General features: G+C 38.3%; 1 protein-coding gene across 2 annotated transcripts in view; it reads right to left on the bottom strand.

Moving 5' to 3' along the window:
• Positions 1-7339, bottom strand: part of CCKAR (cholecystokinin A receptor) — a 10357-nt gene extending 3018 nt beyond the window's left edge. The window contains exons 1-3 of one of the 2 annotated variants that reach the window (XM_042053646.1): positions 3494-7339; positions 2502-2753; positions 189-450 (exon numbers count right to left, since the gene is read on the bottom strand). In XM_042053646.1, the coding sequence (XP_041909580.1) occupies positions 189-450; positions 2502-2753; positions 3494-3617 (638 nt within the window). In that variant the 5' untranslated portion in view covers positions 3618-7339. The remainder of the gene's footprint in view (positions 1-188; positions 451-2501; positions 2754-3493) is intronic. The other variant, XM_042053647.1, reaches the window with a different exon arrangement.
• Positions 7340-10362: the final 3023 nt, after the last annotated feature.

Below are 10362 nucleotides of genomic sequence, written 5' to 3'. Positions count from 1 at the left end.
GTCATGCAAATGTCGAAATGTAAGCGGCTCAAAACCATGTTGGTGTTTTTTTACATCTTAAATAAGCATGATGGAGTGTAAACATTTGCTGAAGGTTAACACTTCATTTTCCATAGGCTTATTGCTACCACGAAATCCCATTTTCCAGCAGATAATTATGCACTGGCTAACAGCCACTTATGTCTTACCAAGACTGTTGAATGACGTCGCTTGGCCAAAGGAGCCGGCACATATTTGCTGTGGTGTTGTTATACTTGGTGAAAGGTACCAGTTTGCTGTAGATTGGATATGGTGACATGATAGTAAAGGAGACACACCAGGTTGCAGCAATCACTCTCAAGGCGTGAGATTTTGTCTGCCAGACCCTGGACTGCAGAGGTTTGCAGATGGCACTGTACCTCTCCAAAGATATGGCAACCAAGTTGAATGTAGAGACACTTACAGACACACCTATATATATAAAATTAAGGAAAAGGTTATTCTCTTGTTTTAAAGGTTATGTTATGTTCAAATGGTCTTGCTAGCCTTCTGTATGCATACAAAAATTTGAAAAAATAGCAAACTATTTATAAGCAAAAATATTTATAAACACCATACTGTTTAAGCCAGTGAAGAATATGTGGGCAGTGGGTCTGGGTCTCCAGACTTCTCCAGACTGATATTCCTGCTCTGTGCTTCTCTTACTCCAAAAGTCCAAGAAAAATACACACTTTGTCAAACCATACAATTCTGGTAACAGGGAAAGAAGACAATTTTACTCCTAACTATTCTCTTTGCTACTGTGGTTTATTCACTCCACTATTCCACTGAAATTCAAACAAAGCATTTGAAATCAGTTAATTACTCTCTTAAAACAGATGTTCACAGTTCCTTTTCTACTGTTTTAATTTTTTTGAGTGTACTGCTTGACTCGTGATCTGATTTTCTCATTCAAGCGAATTAAATCTATTACAACTTTTTAATTAGATGTTAATGGAGATACAAACAAGGAGAAATTAAGTCATGATGCAGAATCTTTGTCCTTCAAGTATCCTTAATTTCTTCTGTTCGTATTTTATAAAATACAATGCGGTGGTCTGTGCTTCTGTCATTGAGGTGCCCCAGTTCATCACTGTAAAATTATAGCTATTTCTTCTTAACTTTGCCACAAATTTTTCTTTCAGTGAATGATTATTTGTCTTTGTGAATGTGGGTCAAACTATCAAATGCCAATATTGTTACAGTTTGCTTTACAGAAATCATCTGTAATTTAAAATTTGTCTTTCTACATCTTAAAATGAAAAATTGAGCATAGTTGATGCAATGGTTGTCAGTGTCTGTCAGATGAAGCCTCTGTTACCTGAACCTTTAATGAGAAATCTCTACATTCTGACTCTTAAAATAAAACAGCTTCATAATGAGGAACTTTACGTTTGGTCTATTTCACTGGATTTTTTAATAAAGTAATTTACACTGTGTGCAATAAGAGGAAGATGACAATGCTTCAGTAATACTTTATGGTATTTTTGCCAGCAATTCATTATAATTGTTTAAACATGGCCTTTAGTTTTATTGGTTTTATCTACAAAAAGGTGTTGATTTCCCATTCGCACACTTTAGGTGTGTACTTTCACATTACATCAAAGTTCTCAAGGGCATGGGTTGAAAGGGGACCTGAATTTTCTGTAACTAACTAAGGGTCTCCTAAAGAGGCAAAAACTTTACATAATGTTTTCATTTCTTCTTTTCCTTTTTCTCTTCTCTTTTTCTCTTTTTCTTTCTCTTTTTCTCTTTTTTTGTTTGGTTTGTTTGGTTTTGTTTGGCTGGGTTTTTTTTTTTTGTTGTTAAGAAACAAGCAAATGCAGAGGAAATATTCAAAGTGAGACAAAAATACACATCCACAACCTGGGCATTTTGAAACTCCTAGCTCCTGGCTCCACAACCAAAAAGAGTATGGCAAGGCATACAAAAGTGATGCTTCTTAAAGTCAGGCTCTAAAACCTGTATCTGTGTTTTATGGTCTCCTGGTGAGCTCTGATCACACCTGGTCTGTCCGCAGAGAATACTTGCTCCAACTTCCTAGCTCTGCAAATTACACCTACTTTGGCCTATTTCTTTTTTATGTATCACTGCTGCCAAAAATCTGTGGGCAAAACCTGCCCTTAGTGAGGGTGTACAAGCCCATCAGTTCTGGTGGGCGATCTGAACGCTGATAACCATCTTGTCAGTGATGGGTAAGCAAGTGCCTGTGCTGGGTTCCTCCTTAAAGTCTGATCGTGCAACATCTTCGCATCCAGCAAAACACTTTTGTGTGTCATTAAAGTTAAGCGTGCGCCTCTGTGTTTGCTGGATCAGACCAAGGACACCAGAACCATGACAATTTGCACTACAAAGCTGTTTCTTCATAGTATTGGTAACTTCAATGGTGGATGGAAACAACCAGCTTTTTATAGGTCTTTAAAAACCTTCTCACCTGTCTTATTAGTCAGTCTTCAAAATAGGTATAAACTTCCCAGACTTACCCATGAAATAAGTGGCAGTTTTGCAAACAGCACTTCCAAAAATAAAATCTTTTAGCAGGTTGGGAATGAGGGTGAAGGGCATGCAGAAAAGGCAGAGCATCAGGTCGCTGACTGCCAGTGACAGCAGAAATGTGTTGGTGACTGTTCTCATCCGCTTGTTTCTTATCAGCACCGTAATCACCAGAATGTTCCCCAAAATGCTGAGCAGAAATATCAAACAATACAGCAGAATCCGAATTATCTGATGCAAATCTGAAAATTGTCACAAGAAAAGATCAGTTACATAGTATTCAACTCAGATTAATTATTATATATTTCAACCTTTAATCAAAATGTAAAAGCCTTTCTGTATTCAATTTTATGAAGGTTATGTCTTTACACCAATGCAAAATAAGTGGAAGTGCTGCAATTCTTAAACATATTCTGATCTACCTAAATTGCATAGCATTAAACTACAATACAAGCAATACCATGTACATTTGGAGAGTCAAATACAACTTCTTAAAGCATGTGCTTCTCATGCTACTTACTGTGCACCACTTATTCACCATGGGACATCCTATTTTATGCAAAAGTAAGAGAAGATTAAGCAATCGGAAAATATTTTAATGCATGGATTTTTTTCTCGGCTTCAGAGTGCTGTAATTTCCTATTAAATCACTTTCATACATGGTATCAGATCTGATCACTCCATTGTTATTGAATTGAGTAAAAATCATGTTTCTCCAAGTCCTTAGCAGAGATGTTTACATTTTGTGCCCCAAAGTTTTAGTTTTCCACTGTATCCAAATTTTGTCCTAGTTGAATTTTGAACTTGGAAAACCAGCACATACTAATTTTTTTGCTGCCTGTTTCTCATACTAACTTAAAAGCAAGCAGTTGATTTTGCACTCTCTCAGAGAAAATGTTTTGCATAGCTCTTTCTTTCTATAGTATCTCTACATCCACCTAGAACTAAAACTGCCTGAAAAAAATCAATTTTCCATACATACCTTTAGAAGGATAAGGTGCATCATCCACACAGAAAAAAGTGTCATTTTCCAAGATGATATCGCAGAGGAAATCAGTAATATTGGTACCATTCCCAAGGAAGCTACTAGCATCAACTATTTCCATTCTTCAGTACCCACAGGTTAGCTTTGACGAAGAAGAAGGTGGGTTTGTAACTATCTGCCCATGCTTTCAGTAAACAAATGAACGTTTCTGAATGAAGTCTGCAGAAGAAATACAAGAGAGGCAGCTGTGCAAGGAAGCTGTTCTGACTCTCCCACAGGAGTACCCAGCACACAGAGTCCTGTTCTGGCTGCACAAGATTTTTTCCAGGGGCACACACAGCAATTCAGAAAAGCAAAGCATGTGTGCACATACACACTCACAAGTATGTGCACACACACACGCACACACATATCCCCTCCGGTACTTTTGAGATCCACCCTCCTCTGCTACAGCACTACTGTTGGGATTATAAACAGGCTTGGAAAAGATTACAGCATTAACCCCTTGTGAGATTGCTTCTACTCATGTCTCTGCAACATTTCTCAGAGTCAGCCCGTTATGTCACAGCCTGTAAATGAGACCCAGCGAGTGATGAGAGTGATAAATCTGTCTCTCAACTAACAACATTTAAAATGGTAAGAGTCACTTAATAAAAGGGCAGAGAAGAGAAAAACATAGTGAAGATTTTGCATTCCTTACATGGAAATGATTCTTGTCTTCGTATTTTTCAGAGTAAACTGAAGATAAGGTAGACTCAGAAAAATAAAAGCAGCTACATTTATCTCATTTGGTGGAGTGTTAGTTTCATAGGAAAGTGCTGTACATGCCTGATCCAAACTCCAGCAAGTTAACAGAAAAACTCACTGATTTCACATAGTGGATCAAACCTTATGAAAGTAAATTGGAATTGTCAGTTAATACAAGCAGAAGCTTATACATTTGCTCTGTGCAAGAATTTTTATATGACTTGAATACAAACTTGATAAAACTGATAAACTGTGGCATATTAGTTACACGCCAGTGGAAAACACAAAGATCTCAATGGTTTAAAAGTCCTGCTTTTTTAATACATAAACATCATCCTCACTGGAGTTTTCACAAAGTCATGGGCTTTTACTTCCCAGTATATAGCTTGTTTATAGCCAGAAATGCAAATTAATATTAGAAATTAATTTCTACTATAACTGAATGAAAAATTAATTTCACATTTAAAATCCCTTTTACTTAAAAGCAGAGCAGTAACAGGTTCTTTATAAGAGGTCCTGACCCCCAAAGCTGATATACACAGACTGGAAAGCCTGGGTTTCTTTTCCAGTCTTGCCAGCTTTGCTTTATAGTATGAGTAACGGGAATAGGTAGATAGGCATGTAGATCGAAAAGTTACATTGGAAGTTCTGATTTCTCAATTATCCTTTGTACCTCTGGGAGTCCTGGATGCAGCTAGCCATCAGTGGTCCACACCACTGCACAGTCCCACTGACCACCTTGCTGTCAGGGTGTGAGAGGCTGGCCAGGGCTGCAGGACAGTATGACTAACACTGTAAAGCCAGTGCAGGTCTCGTATCGGTTTCAAACATATGCGGGACAGGGTGAAGGACCAGCTTCCCCAGGACAGCAGGAGCTCCTCACTGAGCCCCAGCCCAAGGGATGGGCCCACTTCAGTGTCAAGAAATGCCTGCTAAGCACATGCAAGATGGATGAAGCCAACGAGGCCAGCAGCCATGGCCAGAGGCTCCATGGAGTTGGCAAAAAGGCAAACTGAACCAAGCTGCACTGGACACAGCTCTCTTTTGTGCTCTCTGCAGACAGCAAAGGAGCTGAGAACACAGTGGTAGGAGGCAGCACATGCAGCACAGGCTTGAGGAGTTGAGGGGTAAGTAACTAACTCCAGAAGGTACTAATTTCCACCAAAAGCAAGCGCAGAATGCATGAGGGAATGATATCCCGTGCAAATCCCAACAACTGTGGAGCTACTGTTTAAAACAAACAAGATCACCGTGTGCGCATGCTCAGGACTCTGAATTTGTAAGGCGCAAATTTTCTTTTTGCAAATTCCTCTACAAATTTGTCCAGACCATGCAACCAAAGATTTTTATCTGTTATTAGAGTCCTCACCAGTTTCCTTCTCTGAATGCCAGGCTTACAGACTGGCTTACCGAGGGTTTAGTCCCCCTGGAGTCCTTTTTAAACACTGGCATCACATTTACACAATTTTTTTTCCCTGGCAACAGCATAGTTCTAAACAATAGATTGCACATCATGGTTAATAATTTTACTATTTCCTTTAGAAGTTCTGGATTAATACCATCTGGTCCTGGGCTGAGCTCGATTCAGCATCTGCTGGTTAAATTGCCAGAGTAAATGAGGAAGAATTTGCTATGAACTCTTGACTCCCCTTTTGGAGTGGATTTCTGTATGAAACATATCAAGATCAAAGAGTTTTATTTTCCAGGCTTTTATTTTGCATAGATTTACTCAAATGTACAGCCAATAGTCCTCATGTTTGGACACTTCTGAGTTGCCTTTATAATATCATTTCTCTACACTACATTTAGCTAACTGCATGACAGATCACTCTCCATACAGATCAGTATCACCTCATCGTCTCCCTGCAAGTTTCAGGAGAGGAAAAAAAGGAGGTTTTAATGAAATGCTTGCTCATTGCAGACTTAATTTTATAATTTAGGAGAAACAAAAACCTGGGTGTCTGTCCCATTTGAACTTAATCATGCATTATTTGGGATGTTGAAAGTTTTAGGCAAGAACTTCCCTTGAGCTGGCAGCTTTATTAGCAACAGTGATTTATTAATAAAATTATTTTTTAATTAAGAAATACCTTAGGTACCTTAATATGACTGTGTAGGTAGTTTGGACAAAAGTGTACAAAAATACTTTTCCCTATATTTGAAGGAGGCTTGCTAATCCATGATAACAAAAGAATCTGCCTTTTTTTTTCCTTTTAATTCTAGTCTTTATCTTATTCTCCCCTGTAATGTCATATACCAAACTCACTGCCTTTGCAGCCAAAACAGTTGCTGTGCTCTGTAATTTCCTGCCATGTGTATCTTTTCTCATCCAAAACTAAACCACGTCAATTTAGTTACCTCATTCTTTTTTCCTGAAGAATAATGTGCTCCGTTTTTTCATTAATTTGACAAAGATCTTTACTTAATTTAAATAGAAAGTCCACTTGTAAAATGATGAATTTGGAAAAACATATCTTTATCTGGTGTCAAACTTACTAACAGTTTTAGATTTGCTCCCATATATTTTTTGTCCTGAAAAATGAAATAAAATAAACTAGTTAGAAAAAACATATATGGAAAGTCACGGTCTACTTCTGTTCTCACTTGCCAGGTTTATGCTGGCATTAGGTCTCCGATTCAGTGGAGTTACTCTCACAGGCACAAACTACAGGGAGATCAGGACCAGGCCACACTTTTGGAGAACACACAGAATTCTCAGGAACACATTTATCATAAACTTTTCAAGGTGATCTGAGCCTGAGTCCTATCAGTGTCTCACAGTATCTGCATTTAAACAATTTATTTCATACTGATCTGAACTCAATAACATAATAATGAAATTTACTTCAGCACACCTTGTTGTACCATCAGTAATTTCTGAAATACCATTCACCAACCATGGATGGGATCAAAGGCAAACAATTTGCTGCTCCTGCTGCCCCTGCAGTGCTTCTGCAAAGGTCATGTATTATGTGACAAGTTGCTTAATAAATCTCTGGAAGACTCCACAGGTCTTCAATGATGAAAGTCTATGTATTTAGGTCATGTTATTATTGAAACACATCTCAAGGTACCTTTAAAATTGTTTGGGCGTGACCACTTTTCATTCTTTTGATGTGCCAACTTATTACCGCAGGCCTGGTTCCTACGGTATATCACCGTGTCCCGCAGCTATAGGGAGGAGGAGGAGAAGAAGATCCAGCAGGCAGGAACTGTGCAGCAAGATTGATTGATTTAATTATTTTACAAACTCTTTTATAGACTTTTTTCTTCATAGTCTAATTGGACAAAGGACCAGCCACCCCTTGGGGGTGATTGGCCAAAATCCTAAAACATCCATTATCAGAATATTTTCTACTATACCATAAACAAGACTTTCCAAGGTTGCAGGTGGCTTGGTTGTTTACATTCCCTGCTACCTCTTCTGTGAGAGAGAAAAGTCTCTCACGGACTTAGAAAAATAACAAGAAGATTCTCACTAACAGCATTTTTGTACCTACACCAACTCATAGTGTTTCAACTTGCATGTTTGCAGTACCATCTACCTGACCTCCCTGTGAGATGCAATACAGCTGGTCCTTACGCCTTCAAGGGCATCCAGGCAGCCTGTCCTACCACCTTCCTCAGAAGAGAGGAAATGAGACCTCCCAGGTGATGGCTGTGAGTTCTGTACAGAGTTCAAGGCTCTCTGATGAACAGGATGAATAAAGCATATTGTCTCTGTAAATTCTCAGGTCCAATTTCATACTCACGGTAAAGTTTCTGTGGGCTTCCAGCGTGAAAGGGATTTCTGCTCCAGAGATTTCTATGCAAATTTGTATACAATTTAGGGAAACTGCTTCAAAGAAATATGTGTAAATCGTTTGTCCAGTGTAACATAAGATCTCATAAAAATCCTTCTGACACCCTGTGACATTACTGAAGTCTGGGATGATTCACTATCTACTCATTCCTCCCAAATGGTTTAGCATGTTGCTACTCATGTCAGCCCTTCTCAGCCTGTCACTGAGCTCAGATGCATCTCCTCGCCCAACACATCTGGTGCTCTAACTATTAAAAATTGAGGGGAGAAGTTACATTAATGCTCTCTGAACAACTGAGGGTGATCCTTTTTCTTTTTGTGTCTTATCAAATGGAGACATAAGTGCTATAAGGAATGAATACATACCCAATGAAAGAGGAACATAGATATTTTTAAAAGATGCTCATTTCTTTTGCAGACTATACATGATGTTGTACAACCCTGTTTTTTTCCTTCACCCTGTGAATATTAATTTGCTAGGAAAAAAACAGTTCAAGATTTAAGCTAGAGATGCAAGAAAATAGCTCTGCATACCCTTATCCTGCAGGTATATTATGTGCTAGAACCCCATGCCAAGTAACCTGCATCAACACATGGCCCAAGAGGTCACTTTTTTTGGATTATATTAACACCATCAAGTGCTGGTACCATTAATGTTCTCCTTTGAGCATATCTTTGCATACTAGACCAGCATCAGTCAAAGTCAAAATCCATCCCATGTTCTAAGGTACCGGTTGTCTGAGACTTTTCTGAGGTACAGTAGCGGCTGTAACAAAGATAAAAGATCAGGGGTTGTCACCAAAAACAACCCCAATAGGTTATAATGTCAGCAACACAATGGTATAACTCTTCTTAACAGTACTCAACTCCTTAACGAAGTTCAAAACTTCAACAGGCTGCTAAATAAACCCCCACCTGTAACATCTGAGAACCATAGTGTTTTATTTTAGGATTCCAGTTGGCCACATAACAAAGTCACAGCTATTTTACCACAAGAGATTTTCATTAGTATGTCTCACAGAGATTTATTAAAGAAGTTAGTTATGTTAACTGCAGCTGCTATGAGTTTCAAGTTAAAGATGGAAAAAACAAAGCGAAGTATTTGGCACAGGCCACTCAGTGGGAAAGTGGAAAAGTTGGGAAAAGCAAGGCAGTCTTTTCAGACTGCTGCCTGATACTCTGCTCTCAAAAGAAGCCATGCTGTCCTCATGACATTAAGATCAAATGGATTTCCATATTTCCACAGAATTAGATAAAGAGATGTTAATTTCGCAAGACCAACTAAGCAATTTAGAGACTGGCTGTGCAATTAGCAGGGAGGAAATAGAGAAGGTCAGCTAATGTATTATTGGATGAATTGGTACCAGCATGTCTGAAGCCAGGGCTTTAATTTAAGATCCCAAAGTCTGTGTGTCTTACTATGTACAGAGAGAAATTACTTTGTGTTCCATGACATCTCATCTAACATCAACATTTTTATAGGGCTATCAGTTTCTGTTGATGATAAAGTCCCATAAGGTAACATTACTGAAATCTGTTCACTGACATCTGAGTTCCCAAGAGTTATCTAATCCTTGTTTTAAGGGAACCCAAGACATGGGAAGCAAGAGAGGCATCATCTCTATTAGACAAATACTGGAAATTACACTTACATAAAAATAATAAATTTAATTATCAACAGTCATTCTTTAAAAGTTTCCATTTTTTATACGAAACATAAGCTTCCTATGACCAGTCATCTGATTTGACATAAATTTGCACAAGTCTGCACAAAAAATGGAATATACCACTTTATTCTATTTTGATGGATTCTCTGTTATTCTGTAACTGAAGAGAGCACATAGACTCATTTTAAAGGGTAGCTGGCTAAACTTCCCAACAACTGAATTCTAAGTATGAATTTTAGTCATTTGAAACAATTCAAGCCATGAAGTGAGGGTAAAGAACAAAAATTTTAGAAGGCATTGAAAAATGTCTCTCCATTAGAAGACCAATCTACCATTACTACTGGTATAACACAGACAGCTACTGCACTCTATAAACCCCTACCAGCAAAGCCCACAATGAAACAACACTCCTTGAAAGTACATAACCAAAGTAAGATTTTGATCTAACAAAAAGAAAAGCAAAAGATGATGTGATGTCCAGAATTTTGCTGGTTTCCCATTGTCGTGATTTTGCATGGAAGGGTACTCAGACAGAGAAACGACAGGTTGTCCCCTTCAAATTGTGGGCTTATATAATGAAAGTAAGATTTTAAATTAGGCTCATGGCCTGCGTTTTGTTGTACACAAGTATTTTGTTGTTTGACGCTTGT

Source organism: Corvus kubaryi, unplaced genomic scaffold (genome assembly GCF_017639235.1).
Source record: "Corvus kubaryi isolate FWS band 111438036 unplaced genomic scaffold, C.kubaryi_AGA036_p1.0 split1-131, whole genome shotgun sequence".
Taxonomy (NCBI): Eukaryota; Metazoa; Chordata; class Aves; order Passeriformes; family Corvidae; genus Corvus; species Corvus kubaryi.
The sequence above is the reverse complement of the archived record's forward strand: the minus strand, read 5'-3'. Positions and strand labels throughout refer to the sequence as shown.